This window comes from Mus pahari, chromosome 4, assembly GCF_900095145.1.
Source record: "Mus pahari chromosome 4, PAHARI_EIJ_v1.1, whole genome shotgun sequence".
Classification (NCBI taxonomy): Eukaryota; Metazoa; Chordata; class Mammalia; order Rodentia; family Muridae; genus Mus; species Mus pahari.
The window spans coordinates 105,455,641-105,476,375 of NC_034593.1; the positions used below are offsets into that span (position 1 = coordinate 105,455,641).

General features: G+C 40.7%; 1 protein-coding gene across 2 annotated transcripts in view; it reads right to left on the reverse strand.

Moving 5' to 3' along the window:
• Positions 1–20,735, reverse strand: part of Agl (amylo-alpha-1, 6-glucosidase, 4-alpha-glucanotransferase) — a 57,881-nt gene that overhangs the window by 10,240 nt on the left and 26,906 nt on the right. For both annotated transcript variants that reach the window (XM_021195564.2, XM_029537561.1), the window contains exons 17-28: positions 20,548–20,698; positions 19,729–19,853; positions 19,528–19,640; positions 18,822–18,956; positions 16,706–16,836; positions 12,627–12,763; positions 12,250–12,383; positions 11,047–11,222; positions 8,494–8,596; positions 4,316–4,541; positions 3,858–3,969; positions 266–401 (exon numbers count right to left, since the gene is read on the reverse strand). In XM_021195564.2, coding sequence (XP_021051223.1) covers positions 266–401; positions 3,858–3,969; positions 4,316–4,541; positions 8,494–8,596; positions 11,047–11,222; positions 12,250–12,383; positions 12,627–12,763; positions 16,706–16,836; positions 18,822–18,956; positions 19,528–19,640; positions 19,729–19,853; positions 20,548–20,698 — 1,679 coding nt within the window. The remainder of the gene's footprint in view (positions 1–265; positions 402–3,857; positions 3,970–4,315; positions 4,542–8,493; positions 8,597–11,046; positions 11,223–12,249; positions 12,384–12,626; positions 12,764–16,705; positions 16,837–18,821; positions 18,957–19,527; positions 19,641–19,728; positions 19,854–20,547; positions 20,699–20,735) is intronic.

Sequence of the window (20,735 nt, forward strand, 5' to 3'; positions counted from 1 at the left end):
GCATGAGATCTCATGGGTGAGAACAGGTTATTTACACCAAGAGGGCTGTTGTATCTGTACTAATGGTGGCAAGGAATGAGTGGAGAAGGAAACAGAAGAGGAGGAGGAGGAGGAGGAGGAGGAGGAGGAGGAGGAGGAGGAATGGCAGGTCTGGAACACCTTACTTTAGGACCATGGTTTGCAGAACAAAGATGCCGTGAGTATGTTTAAAAAGGGATCCAGTGGATGAGAAGTGCATCTACAGAAGCACCAGGACAAACTCTACCTTGGGGTGGCTGGGATTCCTCTGTTCCTAGCTCGGTCACTCTCTCCCATTTTATCCATCCACGTGCCACAGTTGAAGCGATTTCCTCCATAAACAAATCCTGTTTCTTCATCAATCCCCGCAGTTATGTTGAAACCTGAAAAAGCAAAATTAGACACTTACAAAGCAGCCATGGAGGTACAGGTCTGTGGTCCTAGCACTCAGGAGGCAGAGGCAGGAGGATCACACTCGAGTTTGAAGCTGGCTTATATAGTGAACTTGAAACTAGATTAAGCCTCATAGTGATACTCTTAAAAAAAAAAACCAGAACTAAAAATCATTCCATTTTATAGTAAATACATATAAATTTCATTTCTCTTTCCAAAGACACCTGTGTGTACCGTGAACTACATATCATGATGTTTTTTCTAAAGCACTACTTACATTAGCAAAATCCCAGGTCTACTCAGTAGAGGAATGTCTTAACCTCGTGTACACTAGGACAGGCTCTGTCCTTGAAATGAACAAACTGGCTGTCTCTGGGACAAGATGACTGAGTCCCTAAGACAAAATGACTTAGTAAACACGTTACAGAAGGCAGCAAATAAAAACCTTTTTAATAAAGACTTAAAAATGTAGACTTCAATCTATGATTCTTTTATATATCTGATATATTTGTGTAGAATGTAGAATTTAAGAACCTAATATAATCATATACTATATATAAAACACATTGACTTTATAATTCATAATATATGGCACATCTGATTTATACATGCTCAAACATATATAAATGCATAAAGTATAAAAATATACATGGAAACAGTAGCCTAGTCATTAACCCTAATAAGTAATTAAAAAAGAGAATCTGGGCTGGTGAGATGGCTCAGTGGGTAAGAGCACCCGACTGCTCTTCCGAAGGTCTGGAGTTCAAATCCCAGCAACCACATGATGGCTCACAACCATCCATAACAAGATCTGATGCCCTCTTTGGAGTGTCTGAAGACAGCTACAGTGTACTTACATATAATAAATAAATAAAAAAAAATAAAAAAGAGAATCTTTGGATTATGTGGTATATTTTATTTCTTTTCAATGTAAAACAGAAAGGTCTAAAGAAAATATAGTAAATCAATATATTTAATTTCAATTTCTAATTTAAATTACCAGTTTCTAAGGTAAAAATTATTTTGCTTACTTAAAGTTGAAATGTTTCATACAACAACAACAACAACAACAACAACAACAACAGTAAACCCTAATATCTCAGAAAATGTTCTTTGGGTTAATATTTGCATATTACTACTATACTACTATACTATTATACTACTATAAATAATAAATCACCATGAATTCAAGGTTAGTTTGGTCTATACAGCAGTTCCAAGCCACATAAAGCTTCATAGAAAGATCCTGTCTTGGGCTGGAGAGATGGCTCAGAGGTTAAGAGCATTGACTGCTCTTCAGAAGGTCCTGAGTTAAAATCCCAGCAACCACATGGTGGCTCACAACCACCCTTAATGAGATCTGACTTCCTCTTCTGGTGTGTCTGAAGACAGCTACGATGTACTTACATATAATAAATGAATGAATCTTAAAAAAAAAAAGACAGATCCTGTCTTGATCAGCCAAATAAAAAACAAATTACATACTGAATACTCAATTTATATAAAATTTTCAAAGCTGGTGTATGCCCCAGACTTTTAATCTCAGCATTCAGGATGTTGAGGCAGACAATTCATCACAGTGAGTTCGAGACTAACCTGGTCTACGTGTGAGACCCAGGACAGCCACAGCTACACAGGGTCTCATCATTTAGGGAGGGAGAAATTTGTAGTGAGACCAGGGTGGGGCTGCAGTGGGTACATGGGATACATAAACTGCCTGTGCCTTTGGACTAGCTCTACGCCTTTATATGGTGGTATCCCATAAACTATACAAGGCTCTGGCTTCACAGAGCTGATGGCCCATCCAGATGAGGTGACATGGGGAGCTGTGAGAAGTGAACGGGCACAGCCCAGGGAGCAGCACCCTACTACACAGCTGGATTCTGATCTTTTACTCCACTTACATCAAACACCCTAACAGTTGAAGTGTGCTGTACCCTATGTATCACTGTATAACTTTTTATGAATCTGCAATTCTTTCTAAATTATAACTAAAAACTCACATAAATCATATTTATAAGACTAAAATAAATGTACATTAAATTCATCAAAACCTCCCCAGAGTATAAATGAGGGGCGATAAGGTGACTAACTCTGTACTGGCTGGCCTCAGGATGAGGACATGGTAAACCCTAAGTGAGTTAGAGAGCGTAATTACTTTAACATAATATACTAATAAACCACTGTGGGCAGAGGTCAACCATGGGTGACATCCTCCCTTTGCTCCCTAGTGCTCTGGGAAGCTGACTTTTAGTTCTCTCATTTAGTGAAAATTGGAATAATGTAATCTTTTAGTTAAATAACATCTTTCAGATGTGTGTATGTGTAGTGTGTATGCACGTTTATGTATGTTCCCATGTGTGCTAGTGCACACACATATGCAAGGGGGTGTAGGCCCAAGGTTGATGTCAAATCTTCCTTGCTCCCTCTTCTACCTTGTTCATACAGTCAGGGCCTCTCAGCCGGGCCCAGAGCTATCTCTCTGTATGATGTATAGGTCTCACTAGCTGGCTTACCTGTTCCTGGATGCCATGCCTCTGCCTTCAGAGGATGGAATCACTACCAGCTTACCTGGCATTTACACAGGTTCTGGAGATCTGAGTTCCGACTCTCTCGCTTGTCACATTTTTAACTGTGGAACCATCTTAATGTCTTCAAGAATTACTTAGGAATGACAGTGGTGAAGCCATCACCACAAAGCCCAGCACTTAACATTCAATTCTCAGAAACAGAACTAATTAATTAATTTTTGAGACAGGTGTCTCTGTGTAGCTCTGACTGACCAGAAGCTCACTCTGTAGACCAGGCTGGCCTCATACTCAGGGAGCTGATTCCCAAGTTCTGGGACTAAAGGCATGGACCACAATGCTGGGCTTCCTTTTTATGTTCTTGAGACAAGGTTTCACTGTGTAGCTCAGGCTAGTCTCGAACTCAGGATAGGCCTGCCTCTACTTCCTGAGTGCTGGATTACAGGCATAGGCCATCATTCCTGGTTAAAAAAAAAGTAAGACTAAAACAAGTAATAGTAAAAGCACTGTGATTAGAAGTTGTACCACTGAGGGCTAGAGCGATGGCTCAGCAGTTAACACTGCTGCTCTTGTGGAGGACCTGGGTTCACAACACTCTCAGTCTCAGTTCCAGGGATCTGACGCCCTCTCCTGACCTCTGCAGGCACCTAGCATGCACATGGTGCACAGGCCTACTTGCAGGTAAAAAACCCTCATAGACATAAAAACTTATAATGTCAATACTACCTTGAAAATTGGCTGACAAAAGATAACAACCTTTTATCTTTTCTTTAGCGACACAAGCTCGGAGAGATCTGAAACACGGTTCGCCTTTCTCAGGTAAAGCTTCGAGTTTTGCACACAAGTATCTGTAAAGCAACAGCAAGGGCCCATTTGACAGCACTGGTCAGTCCTAACCATGGCGCTGCCACTACATACCCTCGTCCTTCATGTTTCGATCAATCTGGGGACCGGCGTTCCTCTCTCGGAACTGGATGCCTTGCATGTGTCTTTGCATAGCTTCCTGTATGACTTCAAACAAAGGCTGATCCTGTTGGAGACAGCAGGGACATCGCTTCTGTTAGGAATGGGTTACATTCTTATTTTCCTAAATCCCTCAACTCTAGGGATGTGGGGATATGTAGTTTCCCTGGGAGGAAGAAGCAGGGAGTGGGGTGGGGATGGGAAAAGCAGCACCTCCTATGTTCCCACGCTCTGGGTTTAAGCGAAGAGCAAGTCTTAGCTCTGTAACTTCTCACTGTGTTGACACTAAAGGAATATTGATATTGACTTTTTTTTAAAAAATATTTGAGTTCTTATGACTTGGAGCCTTAATATTTTACATTAAAAAATAAAGTTACATTTTATCAAAACTTATTTTAAGAATCACTCTTTACCAGTGTCCCAGCAGGCAAGGGTGCGGAGTCATCTGTTGGATACATCCTGGACACCGGGCATTTGAGGATGTCCAGGCCATTTGGAACCATCCTGCAATAGTCCTGAATGCACTGCAGCCACCACCACACGGCGTCCCGGCAGTTGTACCTGGCATACGTCCCTTCACCGAGGAGGTTAGGGATGAGGCCGTGCCGCAGGGTACTAGCAAACGCTAAAATGATATTCCTGAAACAACAGAAGCAAATGGGCCATCTGAGATGAAAACTCCTATAAAAACGAAGGGGGAAAAAGGTTACTTTTTCAGGGGTCAGGGGGATGTTCAGCTTTTCTCTCTAGTAATTTGGGGAACTTGCCCTTTCTGTAACAGGTTTTGCATCTCTGGAGTCAGGTCCTCAGTCAGGTATTTATAAGGACTGCCATAACTTCTATATTTAAAAAAGACATATTTATTTTTATTATTTGTGTATGTGTTTGTCTGTGTATATTTATGTGTACCGCATGTGTATGGTGTGAAGTACCACATGGAGGTGAGAAGTCTGTTGGATTTCCTAGAACTGGAGTTAAGATGGTTGTGAGCTGCCTGCCATGTGGGCTCTGGGAACTGAACTCAGAGAAAGGTGAATGCCATCAGCCACTGAGCCGTCTCTCTAGGTCCGAGCTTTATCTTTGAAATTTGTGATATTCAATGTTTCAGGTACTTCAGCAATCCTCCAATATGCATTTTATTACTTTACATAATAGAGATCAGAAACAAAGTAAATATATAAGAAGACAAATGGACAGAAGCTGGCCTTAAAAACTATAATTCATCCAAGCACACAGGAGGCAGGAGTAGGCAGGTCTCTGTGACTCCTACGCCAGCTGGCCTACATGAGTTGTAGGCTATTTAGGGCTACATGGTAAATTTCTGTTTTAAAACAAAGAAAAAAAAACAAATAAAACAAAACCTCAAAACAACAACAGCAAAACTCCAACCATGACTCACATTATTAACCGATAGATGACAGTTTATGTTCTGTGGTTATCCCAGTACAAATGAGTCTGAGATGGCACTGCACTCTAGAAAGCTTATATCTAGCAGGTGAGGTCAAACCCTGGAAAGGTCACTGAAGTGGTCCAGTCATTATGCTCAGTTTAATACTTGGCTCCTAAGAGCGCCACAGGAAGCTTCTATTCTAGTTTTGCTTACAGGTCACACAAAAGGTGATAGCACACAGTATGACAACCCTTGATCCAGATGGCCATGTGACAGCACACAGTGATGACTGAGGATGGGCACTGCTACTGTAGCCACTACTCTACGACGCTTTAAACCTTGACAGGGTGTTTGCTCTGTGTCATTTCACACAGTGGGGTGAGGGCTCTGTCTGACCACAGGAGGCAGGAAGGGAGGATGGCGGCTGTCAGCTGCTGATGTGAGCCAGCATCAGGAGCTGTCCATACCTCAGGCGAAGGGTGCTGCCACTGCATTTTGCTGAATCCTGTTTGTTTGTTTTTGGTTGTTCAAGACAGAGTTTCTCTGTGTAGCCCTGGCTATCTTGGAGCTAGCTTTGTAGACCAGGCTGGCCTTGAACTCAGAGATCTGTCTGCCTCTGCCTCTAGAGTTCTGGGGTTAAAGGTGTCCACCCAGACTTATTATTATTATTTTTTTATCTGACTTCTAAACCATTTGCTTAGGGTGTCTGATACAGAAGCAAATAGCCTTCCAAATTCTTTTTTATTTTAATGTTATTTTATGTGTATGGTGTTTTTGCTACATGTATGTCAGGCTACCTGGTACATGCAGTCTTAGTTGTGATCACAAAGTATCAAATCTCTTGGAACCTGAGTTATCGATGGTGTGAGCCTGCATGTGTTTGCTGGGAATCACACCTGGGTCCCTCCAGAAGAACATCTAGTATTCTTAAGTACTGAACCATCTCTCTACTTCCCCCAATTTTTAAAAGAATTATCATTATCATCATCACCATCATTATTGGTGTGTGTGTGTGCCACACTATATGTGTGCAGGTCTGAGGACAATTTGTGAAGTCAGTTCCCTTCATTTACCTTCCAGGTATTGATGGCAGGTCACCAAGTTTGCATGGCAAACATCTTGACCCACTGAGACACTTTGTAAGTCTCTCAATTTACTATGTATGTATGTATGTATTTATTTGCATACTTACTCATTTATTTTGAGATAGCATCTCACTATGTAGCCCTGGCTATCCTGGAACTTTCTATGTAGACTAGGCTGGCCTTGAACTCATAAGAGATCTGCCTCTCTCTGCCTCCAGATGCTGGGAGGAAAGGACTGTGCCACCGTACCCAGCCAGCCTCAAACTGTATGCTGCATAATTGTCACCACTCAATTAGAAAGTACTTTATATTAGGTTTGAAGGGGAAGATGCAGTTCATTTTAGGCAACCACCTAGACAGGTCAATTTTAAAATGACCAAAGTGAGGTTAGGAGCAGGAACTGCTCTTGCAGAAGACCTAACGGTTTTACCAACATCCACACTGGGTGGCTCACCGCTGCCTATAACTCCAGCTCCAGGGGTCCAATGCTCTTCTGGTCTTGCTGAGTATCAGTGCCCCTGTGGTGGTCTGTACATGCTCAGCCCACGGTGTGGCACTATTAGAAGGTGTGGCCCTGCTGAAATAGGTGTGTCACTGTGGGTGTGGGCTATAAGACCCTCATCCTAGCAGTATGGAAGCCAGTATTCTGCCAGCACCTTCAGATGAAGATGTAGAACTCTCAGCTCCTCCTGCACCATGCCTGCCGGGATGCTGCCTTGCTCCTACCTTGATGATAATGGACTGAACCTCTGAACCTGTAAGCCAGTCCCAATTAAACGTTATCCTTTATAAGACTTGCTTCATCTGTTCATAGCAGCAAAATCCTAACTAAGACACATAATTAAAAATAAACATTTTAAAAAAACAAAACTAAAATTATTACAAGTAAAATTTCTAACAACTGAAGAGGGAAACACTAGTAATTTTTCTATAGCATAAAAATAAAGTTTCATAAAATGCTTTTATGCTAAAAGTTTTAGCTTACAGAGCAGTGCATTTAAATTAGTTTCAGACTGCTGCTAATGACTGGAGACATTGTGGGAACAGTTCTGGCCTTCTAACACCTTCCCATCCCCAGGTCTAGACTGAGGGGCTTTGATTTGGGAACCAAGCACCTGCATGTTCAGCAAGGTCACAGGTGATGCTGAGTGACAACAATGACTTGTAGAACTCACCAAAGATGGCACTATTGTGGAACTTTTTGTTTTTTTAGGACTTTTGAAATTAGGATCTCTCTATGAAGCCCTGCATGTCTGAGAACTCACTATGTAGACAAAGCTAGCCTCAACTTACAGACATCTGCCTGCCTCTGCCTCCAAGTGCTAGGATCAAAGGCCTGTACTTCCTACATCTAGCTGAATGTCATTTTTTTTTCCATTTTTTTTGGTTTTTCGAGATAGGGTTTCTCTGTGTAGCCCTGGCTGTCCTGGAACTCACTCTGTAGACCTGGCTNGCCTCGAACTCAGAAATCTGCCTGCCTCTGTCTCCCAAGTGTTGGGATTAAAGGTGTGCGCCACCACGCCCGGCCTGAATGTCATTTTTAATTGCAGTAAATTTATTCCTATCACCATGATTAAAGGAAATATCATTTCAGCCTGGAAAGAATCAAATTGGGGTTGTAAGCTTAACAAGAAATGAGGAAAACTTAATATAATTCCTTTTTAAAACGAGTCAGCAATACTCTTTATGAAAGCAGAAAATGGGTCTAAGTTTTTAAAAATAAACTTATGAACACTGAAGATTACCTGACCTAGCATGGAACCTAGTAACTTCCAAGTTGTCTTTTTCCTTTGAAAGTTTCTAAACCTACTAAACAAGCACATAAAAAATAAAACCTAAAAAAAAAAACAAAACAAAACAAAAAAAAACTGGAGGCTGTGAGACAGCTCGGTGGTACTTGCTACCAATCTAACGTTGAACTGAATTCCTGGCACCCACATGACAGAATGAAAGTAAAACCCCAGCAGGCCATTCTCTAGCTCCACATGTGCACTGTGGCATACCTGCAGGTGCACACACACACACACACACACACACACACATACTGACCCAGCACTGACAGCAGATGGGTCAGACAGAACGTCACCAACTGTGCCAACTCCACAGAGGCTCTCACCTGGCTTCCAGGTAGCGTCCAGTCACCAGCAGCATCCCTCGAAGGGCAATGAAAGTGTCCCTCCCCCAGCAGCGGAAAAGACCGGAAGAAAAGTGAGGCAAGCCTGCCAAAGACCACAGTCACGTGTTAAGCCCACTTCAGGTCTGAACTAAAGGGCAAATGAGAAGGAGCCTGAAAACCTTCCAGAATCCTCTGTAGCAAAATGTACATCTGCTTTTATGGATATCAGATTCTGAAAGGCATCTGTGACTCACGGGACACTACAGGTTGTGTTCAGCAAGGGCTCTGCAATTCAGTTCATCCCAGCCCTAAGAACCAGAGGGGTTCTGAGATGGTCTGAATTGTCTTTGCATTTAAAAACTTAAAAGCTTAAAATTAGAGATCACATACTTAATATACAGAGTGAGATGATACCACTTTAAATACATTGAAAATTCTGTCCTGACTCTAAGGGCTATAATTAATATAAATGTGAAATGATTAGCTCAACAATATCAAATGAAATGGTTATTAATTTATCTACAATGAAAATTTATCATCAAATTCCACATTATTTTACCATAGGTTAATAGTGTTATAATTGCTACACATTACATATGTATGTGTATATAATATGTAATTATGTAGGAAATAATTTTAGGTCTTATGCTTTCATATAAACAATTTATAAGGATAGAATCAAAGACTTCAGTGTTACTAACTTGAATATTCCAAGTAAGATAAAACAGAGTTAAAGGCACAAGTAGATTTATTTCCTATACTGTTTCCAAAAGGATGTACAAAATGCCCTCAGAAACACTGCAGTTGGACAGAAGGCTGGTTTTGGCACTGATTTCAATGTCAGCAGCTCTTCCCAGTGCTGTAATTCAACACCTTACATGCAACATGCGCAGACTCCAGAGTGAGTTTGAATTAGCATGCCTTAAAGTAATGGAGTTTACTGATGTTAAAATGAAGGGTGAGCTTGGCATCACAATACATACTTAATCCAAAGTCACTGGAGGTGCAGGCAGGTAGAAGTCAAGTTTGGGGAGAGCCTGGGCTACCTAGTAAGATCTTGTCTCGACTACTACAGAACTTAAAAGTCAGGAGCCCTTAGCACCGGGACGCAGAGCTGTTTATGTTCCTTGTTTGTCCTCTGTGAGTACACAACTTACAGGTCAAGCATTTTGCCGATAGTTTCTACACTGTCAATTATTGTAAACATTAGCTACATTTTTTTTTTTTTTTTTGCAATACTACTACAAGAAGAAGCATTTCTATCAGTTTAAAACAAACTGTATCCTACTGGCAAATCTGCTTAACATTTTACTTTTGTCTAGAATGAATCAGGCAAAATACTCCCTTAAAATATCAGAATATTAGAACCATTACTTATATTTATGTTATATATCTGTTAGATAAACTACATATCAAGTGCTATAAATTTTATCACTAAATGACATAAATAAATGCATATATTCTGGTGGTGTTTAATAGCAGCAGTGCACAATTTAAAAGGTTGAAGTTATCAGTTTCTGTAATAGGCTTTAGAAAGTTAGGTTTCCAATTCAGAGTTTTTCCTACACTGCCCAGTTCTATCTGCTGAGACCTGCTTGCACGTGGGGAATGACGGCTACCAGAAGCATCAGACAAACGAAAACCCAAAACACAATTAGAGAATCAAAGTGGCCTGTCATTTTATTCCTCTTCTTAAACAGTTTTTTTGTGTGTGATGCTGATGAACTGAACTGACTAGGTTCTACTCTGTGTCTTGGCCCCTAAGACAGAGTTTTATGGTCATTCCAAAGGGAAAGGTAGTACAGTTGGATAACACAAGGTCCTTCCTCTGACTTGAGCCAACGCAAACTAAAAGCTTAAACTTAGCAGAGGAAACCACGTAGATGCTATTACTACTTAGTCTTATCTTCTATATTTCCAATTAATTTGGAAAGCTGTAAACGTTATGGCTCACTTTATCAAAAGCCTGAGGAGCAATGGGAAGCTCTAAACTTTAGCAGCCTCAGCCACTTGATGTTTTCTAAAAACACACTAGAAGTTTACTAAAAAGAAAACCCTTTCTTTGGGCAGATTCTGATTATTTGGATGTTTGAGACCTACTTGCAAAAGATGGTGCCAGTAAATATGGCTTAAAGTATTTGACAACAATGAAGACATATGATAAAAAATTCATTTAACATGTTTTGTATTTCGTAACTTGCAATCTCTTAGTAACTACAATGGTTTACTTTTAGAAACCAGGGAGGAAATATAGGGGAAATGGTATTAAATTAAATTTAATGAAAGATATTTAAGATGTCAAGAACTGGGATTTAATAGATACCTGCAGAAGAAAGGACTACCCAACCATAATAAGCAGTTAATACATAGTTACAGTTGCATAGTAAGAATTATTATTATGAGTGAGAGGCTATTAAGTGAACAGTTTACTAAGCAATGGCATAAAAATCTTGGATAATATGTTTTTTACAAAACACCGTTTTCCCACAGGGTTTCCTTGTTGACCATTACAGCTCTTACCCCTGACCTCTGACCTCTGCCCACCATCCTCACCTGCAGCCAAGGAGGCACAGCACTGCTCCTTCTCCTTTGTGATCTCATTTAACCTGCAGGGCACATCCAGGAGGGAGGGAGAGAGCAGCGGCAGACAAGGGCACTTCCCGACTCCACACATCTGGACAGACCCCAGTGACAGGTGCTTCACGAAGGTGGATCCGTTCTGAACAAAGCTGTAACAAAATGGAAACACAATCTTTTGAGCTCTTTTATTATGCATTCTTTTTGCCAACTGATTTTTCTACAGAAATGTGTAAAATAAGAAAATAGTTTTATGGATGTCATTTAATAAGTTAATTAATAATAAGATAAGTAATAATAAATAATTTTGTTTTTCCATATCTTATTTCTAAAAGGTTTATTTATTTTATGTATGTAAGTACACTGTTGCTCTCTTCAGACACAACAGAAGAGGGCATCAGATTCCATTACAGATGGTTGTGAGCCACCATGTGGTTGCTAGGAATTGACGTGAGGACCTCTAGAAGAGCAGTCAGTGTTCTTAACCTCTGAGTCATCTTTCCAGCTCCTCCATATCATATTTTACAGGCTTTGTAAAGTAGATTTTAAACCCCATCCCTGGGCTGGTGAGACGGCTCAGTAGGTAAGAGCACCCGACTCCTCTTCCGAAGGTCCAGAGTTCAAATCCCAGCAACCACATGGTGGCTCACAACCATCTGTAACAAGATCTGACACCCTCTTCTGGAGTGTCTGAAGACAGCTACAGTGTACTTACATATAATAAATAAATAAATCTTAAAAAAAAATATTTAAACCCCATCCCTTACTCCCAACCCTCTAGCTGGGGACTGGACCCAAGGCCTTATGCATGTTAGACACCCAAACATCTCCATCAAATTTTAAAACGTGTACATAGTGTGTGTGTTTGTGTGTAGGGTGCTTTTCTGTGAGCCTGAAGCCTTGGATTTGATCCTCAGCATCTTAGAAACTGAAAGCATCCTTGCCTATACGGTGTAACTGAGGTCTTCAGTACACGTGACCCTGTCTCAAAACAAAACCAACCCTAACAAACTCTCCATTTGGTTTGGCATGTTCTAGACTAAAGGACGCTAATAAACTGACCGCCCACCTGAAAAGTTTCTCATCTCTGTGTCTGTGATAGTTCCTCGGGTTTTGGTCTTTTAAAATCATGTATAAACTGACTCTCTGTAACTTCCACCCAACTATGCCCATCTATACCTTGACATCTGTTTCCATGCTACATCCAGCAGAGTGGTATATGCACCGATTAATATAGCATCAAAGTAGCACGGGATGAGGTATCGTGGGATCTGCTTCAGGTAGAAGAACATTGCCTGCAACCATTTACCAACCTGTTACAGGGATAATGTGAAAAGTTAATTTGGTGTGTTTCTAGGCTGGAAATACTTTAAGAGTTAAATCTAAATATGTGACTTTGCTGGCCAGTAATCCATTAACAGATAACCACTCCTTAGAACTGAAACACGATCAAGAAAGCAAAACGGCTCAAGGAAGCTGTAACTTGTCTACAATGGTGATAAAACCTAAGTCTTCATGCCCCTCAACTGTTTGCAATAGAACATCATTCCACTTACTTCAGCAATACTTCCTGATCTCGAAATGAGCCGACCACTCACATAGTCGATCATCCAGTCTCCGGACCTCAAGTTTTCACAGAATGGATGCCCCAAATCATTCTTTGGTCTTATTTCTGCCAACACGGACATTAATCCTAAAAAGTGAGACATTATTGAGCTGTTGGCTGAGTCAAATGTTCTTGTTGCTTAGCTTATGTCCAGTCTCTAATGATTTGGAGTGAACACAGATACAGACAGACATAAAGACGACGCAGTTCACAGCGGCACTTAGCATGGCTGAGTGAGAAAACTGTCAGGGTGCCTACTTTAACAAGGTCATAAAAGCTGGAAGCGAGGGATCTGCTGCTGCAAGAGCGATACAAAACTTCCCAGGAGCCAGGACCTCTGCGACTGCTTTTCTTTATTTGTATTTAATGTTATAACATTAGAAAACAACTTGTATAACTTCTCATCCTAAAGCATCAAGCAGATAAGCTTGAGTATTTGTGTTGGCAAGTGGTAGATTAACATTTAGGAAGGAATGAAAGGAATTACAAAACTGGCTTAAGAGGAAGCACGACCACCAGTGGTGGATGATAATGAAGCCTGCTGCACAAGTAGCCTTTGAAATATACAGGGGATACTTAGAGCTAAACACAGTCAGTCACTAAGTGACTTGAGCTCACAGAGATCCACCTACTGGCACTAAAGACACCCACCACTACACCCTGTTAAAGTCTGTTTCTTTTTTTTTAATAATTTATTTTATTTTTATCTTATGTGCACTGGTGTTTTGCCTGTATGTCTGTCTGTGTGAGGGTGTTAGATCTTGGAGTTACAAATAGTTGTGAACTGCCATGTGTGTGCTGCGAATGGAACCTGGGTCCTTTGGAAGATCAGTCAGTGCTCAGTTCCCAGCACACATTGGTGGCTCTGAGCTATCTCTCCAGCCCCTAAAGTCTATTTCTTAACCATAGTAGATACATTCACACACACACACTATATTAATTTCCAGAATAAGGCAATATTTCCCAAAGATAAATAAAAAATATAGTAAACAAATACAAGTGTCAGCCTGAGGTAGAATGACTATGATAAGCAATGATTAAGAAAGGCTTTATGTGGGGCTGGAGAGGTGGCTCAGTGGTTAAGAGCACTGGCTGTTCTTCCAGCGATCCTGACTTCAATTCCTAGCAACCACACAACCATCTGTAATGAATGGAATCTGATGCCCTGTTCTAGTGTGTCTGAAGACAGTGACAGTGTATTCATACACATAAAACAAATACATCTTAAAAAGAAAAAAAAAGCTTTATAAAGCTGGATGTAGTCATACATGCACATAATCCCAGCATTTAAGAGTGGGGACAGGGGGATCAGGAGTTCAAAGTTATCCTTAGCAAAGCAGTGTCTCTGAGGCCAGTGTGGGGGGCATGTGAGATCCTGTCTCCAAAAGACAATAGTGAAGGTAAGAAAGGCCTGATAGAATATAAAAGATAATACAAAAGTTAATACAAAACATAAGGTGGTCTTCAAAAAAAATTTGGACTTTATTTTTATATTATGTGTATGTACACTTGCTTGAATATAAATATATATCATGCCCTTGTAGTACCTGTGGAGGTGAGAAGAGGGCACCTGAGGCCCTGGGGCTGGAGGTTGTGAGCCACCAATGTGTGCTGGGAACTGAACCCAGGTCTTCTGGAAAAACAGCCAGTGCTCTTAACCACTGAGCCATTGTTCCACCCCATAAGGTAGTCTTTAAAGAAAGCTCAGACTCAGTCATGATGGTAACGCAAATTATAATTACACTGAAATCCCATCTCACCCCAGTCTGAATGACTGTCATCAAGAAAACAGACAACAGGCCCAGGGAAACAGACCAGGGGTAAAAGACATGCATGTGCCTCATTCACACTATACAATAATAAAACTAATTTAAAATAGAAAATAAACAACCAGCCGGGCAGTGGTGGTGCACACCTTTAATCCCAGCACTTGGGAAGCAGAGGCAGGCAGATTTCTGAGTTCGAGGTCAGCCTGGTCTACAGAGTGAGTTCCAGGACAAACAGAGAAACTCTGTTTCAAAAAACAAAAACAAAAACAAAAAGAAAACTGTTAAAACTAGAGCTACCTTCAGATTCTGACATACACCGCCTTTAGGTTCGTACTGGAAAGAAAGTCAGCTGGCAGAGAGATAATGCACCTCCACATGTCCTACAGCACTGTCCCTAGAGCCAGGGTGTGCAGTGTGGGACATACGCACAATGGACCTTCGCTCCACGGTTCCGAGTGTAATATGTCCTCTATAGGAAAATCGATGGAACCAGGAAGCATCATGTTAAGTGAAATAAACTAGCCACACACAGACTGTATTAATAGGTTTTCTTTAATATGAGGATTCTAAACTAAGATCTACTTCTCTATCTCTATATCAGGTTCATATGGTAGTCCTTTTTTTTTTAAATGTATTTTCACTTTATTAATTTTTATAAAACTATGTCTGGATAAGATCATTTTTTAATTAGATATTTTCTTCATTTACATTTCTTTTTTTCTTTTTTTGGTTTTTTGAGGCAGGGTTTCTCTGTCATTTACATTTCAAATGCTATCCCCAAAGTCCCCTATCCCCTCCCCCCACCCTGCTCCCCAACCCACCCACTCCTGGCCCTGGCATTCCCCTGTACTAGGGTATCATATGGTAGTTCTTTTTTTTTTTTTTTTTTTTTTGGTTTTTCGAGACAGGGTTTCTCTGTATATAGCTCTGGCTGTCCTGGTACTCACTTGGTAGACCAGGCTGGCCTCGAACTCAGAAATCCGCCTGCCTCTGCCTCCCGAGTGCTGGGATTAAAGGCCTGCGCCACCAGGCCCGGCTCATATGGTAGTTCTATAAGCACTCTATATATTTTAATTATATAGGATAAGCCAAATATGCAACAAAAAGTTTCCATTTAAATATTTTATTTAGAATTTTGTCTCATTTGACTTTTCAAAAGTAGCATAACATATCTAAAACTCAATGTCAAAGACATTCATAACAAACCAAGACAGGGTCAGGTAGTGGTGACGCACACCTTTAATCCTAGCACTTTGGAGGTAGAAGCAGGTGGTTCTCTGTGAGTTCAAGTCCAGCCTGGTCTAGAGAGCAAGTGCCAGGACAGCCAGGGCTACACAGAGAAACTCTATCTTAAAAAAACCAAAATAAATAAATAGACAATTAAACCAAGATAAGAAATACTTATTGATGATAATGCTTAAGAGGATAAGTGGCCTTAAGGATAAATGTCTTTACAAAGAGCTGGCAGTTCTAGGGAGCACTTACTGACTGAATGTGACTAGTTGTCACATTGTTTTTTTTGCTATTTTACATGAATAATTTAAATTAGTTAAGTAACATAACTTACAGTTTTTTTCTTCTCTTGAGACAAGGTCCCCCTTATAATCCAGGTGGCCTCAAATTTTCACCTGTTTTCTTTCAGCCTTCTGAGTAGTTGGAATTACAATCTTGTTCTGCCACGCCTGGCTGTCATTAATACTTTTTTGTTTTGTTTCATTTAAGACAGGGATTCACTGTTTAGCTCTGGCTGGCCTAGGTCTCATTATGTAGACCAAGCAGGCATTGAGCTCATAGAGATCTGCCTACCTCTTGCCTCCCAAGTGCTGGAACTACAGGTGTGCACTAGAGACAGCTCAGTGGTTAAGGCCACTTGATGTTCTTGCAAAAGATTAGGTTCAGTATCCAGTACATACATGGCAAAATCTACTTCCAGGGGATCTAACACCTTTTTCTGGCCTTTGTGGTTAACAGGCAAGTACACGCATACATACATACATACATACATGCAAGTAAAACACACTCATAAATAAAATAATCTAAAAAATGTAAAACATGCATTACTGCATGCCTAGTTCTATCATTCATATTTTATTGAGGCAGAAATCAGGGTACAGAAAGGTTACGCTACTTACTAATGGTAACCAACAAAAAGCCATGTTATAATCTGAATTCAGGTGTCATATCTAGACCTATACTCTTTAATCTATAAAGATTATTATTAAAGAAAATAAAAAACAAACCTTTATCCTCATAGACCTACCTTGAAGTCCTGCATACTTAAGGGACGACCAGTTTGGTATGTCATAGCAACCTCCACCGTCTTCTTGTTCTTCTGATTCACATCGGTAAAGTACCTGATTTAGCTCAGCCAAAGTCAATTTAGAGGCAATGCTAAGAATTAGAAAATAAATATACTATTATTTCATTTTCTGTAAGTAAAAGCAAAAGAAAAATCTGCATTATAAATATATTAAATGTCTCAGAAACGCTTGGTCCTAGGTCCTTTTCTGTTGCTAGGCTAACACCCTCTGACCAGAGCCAACCAGGGTCTGTGACGGTTTGAATTAGACAGCTTCCAGCGGTACATATACTTGAAAACTTGGTCCCCAGGCCAACCTGTTCTAAGGGTCTTCAACAGAGGTTCCCTCTTTGCAGGTGACTCTAGTATCAAGTTGACAAAAATCTAATCAGTACATATATGTTCTAAACACTCATCACTGAAGTAAACATATACTATCATAGATCACAAGGAACAATTAAGGAGCAAAATATGGTGGAAATGAAATAAGAGCTAATGTCACTCAAACTAAATAAAAAAAATCTAGTGACAGCTAAAGGTAAAGACTTTTATCTACGTTGTGTTTGTACATGCGTGTGTGCAGAAGCCTACGGAGGCCCAAAGTGGGCATTGGATTCACTTAAGCTAGAATTATAAGCAGTTGTTAGCCACCCAACTTGGGTACTAAAAACTGAACTCTGGTCCTCCACAAGAGCAGCAGGTGCTTTTAAGGGCTCAGCCAGGTCTCTAGCTCTGTGTGAATTTTATTCATTCCGAGTATGCTAGACCATCTTTAGGCTGTGATCTTCTGATGCTCCTGCTTCTACCCTTGGTAAATGCTGTGGTTACAGGTATAAACTACCATGCAAGTTCTGGCTGGCCTGGAACATGAAGGATTCTCCTGCCTCTGCCTACTGAGCACTGCATACTTTATGCTCTTAAATAATATCACAATAATACATACTCATTCTTGGAAAAGACAACACTCTTACAAAAAGCTGAACATGCTCATTAAATCATTTTTCCAGAGGTTACTTTACAGTACGTATTAAAAAAGTTCAAGTATAGCCGGGCAGTGGTGGCGCACGCCTTTAATCCCAGCACTCGGGAGGCAGAGGCAGGCGGATTTCTGAGTTCCAGGCCAGCCTGGTTTACAAAGTGAGTTCCAGGACAGCCAGGGCTATACAGAGAAACCCTGTCTCGAAACAAAACAAAAACCAACAACAAAAAAACCCTTCAAGTATGTGATTTACTCTAGCCCCCAAATTTCACTTTGAGAAATTTAGCTTAGTGTCAGTGACTGCAATACTAAGTAGCTATCAGGTGACAGACATGAATCACATGTTTTGCATGTGTTACTGTGATGCTGGGGGGGGGGGGGGGGAGGGAAGCCGTGGGGAGCAGTCCTGGAGCAACAGTGAGGTCGAAGTGTGTCCAAACCCCAGGAGTTACGTCCTGAGGTTGGCAAGAGTAGGATCACTCCCTCACCAGGCCTGCATGTCAGCGACCTATGGCCCCATCTTTGCCACTGGTTGGGACAGAAGGTGGTCATGTCTGTTATGGGTGGGGAAGTGAGGTAGGAATGACATGTTATCCTGTTTAATCTGTACAAAATTTAAGAAGTATGATTATTGGCCCCACTGTCCAGATGAGAAACCTAAAAGAAAATTTAAATAACTTGGCTAAGATCATGCTGACAGTGTTGAACTAAATTTACGTCTAAAATGGACATTCTTTAGAACTTTGTGGCACCACACAGCAAAGGGATACTTAAAAACTTAGCAAAAATCAAGGTACTGAGATTCCTAACAGGGAACAAAGTGGGTAATTACTAAATTTATTGTGACATAGCTGCATATAATACAATAATAGGCTGCACTTGTGAAGCCCACACTTCACAGGTGCACTTGTGAGCCCACATGCAAGTGGTAAGGTGATGGAGTGAATGCTAACAGGACGACGAGGACAGCAGTGGCCTGTGGTCCATACTTTGCATAGCAAGGAAAGAAAGCACTCTTAAAACTGCCCAGGTCAGGCCACTGGTAGCTCATCAATCATTTTGTTAAAGTGGAACATCTATAAAATAAGGAATACTTACGAAGCGAAGGGGACTTTTAATATAGGATCTGCGTTGTCAACAGCAAGGCTTCCGGACTTAAAGTGAGAGCTGAACTGGGTCAGGTGATTCCGAAGAATCCCCACAGCAACTTGAGCATGTGGATCGAGACTAACTCTGAGTAAGGTTGACACAAGATAGGTAAATTTCAGGCTATCCAAATTTAACAGGATAAACCAACTATTTTCTCTAGTTTATTTATTTTTATTTTTTATTAGATATTTTCTTCATTTACATTTCAAATGCTATCCTGAATGTCCCCTATACCCTCCCCCTGCCCTGTTTCCCAACCTACCTACTCCTACTTCTTGGCCCTGGCATTCCCCTGTACTGGGGCATATATAGTTTGCAAGACCAAGGGGCCTCTCTTCCCAGTGATGGCCGACTAGGCCATCTTCTGCTACATATGCAGCTAGAGACACGAGCTCTGGGGTACTGGTGAGTTCATATTGTTGTTCTCCAGTTTATTTTAAGTGGGTAGGATAAATTGTATGTGTGCAGGTGCCCAGAGAGAGCAGGCAAGCACATGAGACCCTGGCAGTGGTTACAGGGAAGTCACCTGACATGGGTCCTGGGAACTGAATTCAGGTCCACTACAAGACCAGGAAGGGCTCTTAGCCACTCAACCATCTCTTAAAACTATTTTCAATATAAGCAAAGTCAACAGTCTAAACTCTAATTAACATACCTGAATATAATAACACTTCCTGGAGATAGGTTTTCAAATTCTATTTCTTGGATATATTCATTGGGACCCTTTGTGGCAACTCCAGCTTGTCTGACAATTTTACTTTCATGAAGCTTGAAAAGAATACAGAAAATCCATTCACTAAGTATCTTAAATGTCCTTAAGATATTAAGTACAGTAAAACCCAAGAATCCCAAATACCTGGATGTGTTCTCTAAGTTCCACTGTCATGTTCGGCATTCCATTGATTGAGTTCTCATCTTTCTTATAAGGTTTTGTATTCCTCTCAATAGTTCTAGCTTCCAGAACTACCTCTTCAATTTTGCCTAGGGAAATATAAACATTTTAACAAAAATTATTCTAATATTCACTCAAAATATAGTAGAGACTCTTTAAAAATCAAATACTCATATAGCAAAACATGGAATTACAATTAGTGACCTGAAAAACAGACATGTTTTGAGCATGATCAGAATCAACACCAAACTCCAGCTAACACTGTACAGTGAGTGAGTTCTATGAGAGTAGCTATGGATCTGGCTGAGTGGGCCAGCGGTATAACGTATGCTTGGCATATGTACTGGGCTTAATATCCAATACAAAAAATACTAAATAAAGATAACTATAAATATTAACAAAAAGACTTTACCGGATCACAAAACATAAATTTATGCAGTTAAAGCAAGAAATGAATATTTAACCCTAAAATTCTTTAGGTTGAGTATTTTTAAAAGTTGAAGCCATGATATTTAGCAATTAGCAAGAAATACAGAATGTGGGCTAGGCATGGGTGTGCCTCTCTGCAGTCTTAGCAATTTGGAAGGCTGAGGCAGGACAGTAACTAAAAGCCCAGGGCTAGCCTGGTGGGTTCCAGGCTGTCCTATGTGACTGTGGTCCTATCCCCTTAAAAATACACATATACATACACAGACACATACACATACGTGTTCTATATGACACATAGAGACAATGTGCTAGTGTAGCTTCATGATTAACTCTACTGGTGTTGTCTTAGATTACCAGGGATGCACATCTGAGGCACTTCTTTGCTGTAAAACGAAGTCTTGGGATTCCTAAAAGCAGTTCTCGATACAGCCACAACAGACTGGTGGATGCTCGGAGAGTGCCTGGTTACAGCCACTATGTCTTCGTCCACTTGATCCACATACACCTGAGAAATGGAGAGAGACCGGCTGAGAGCCCCATAT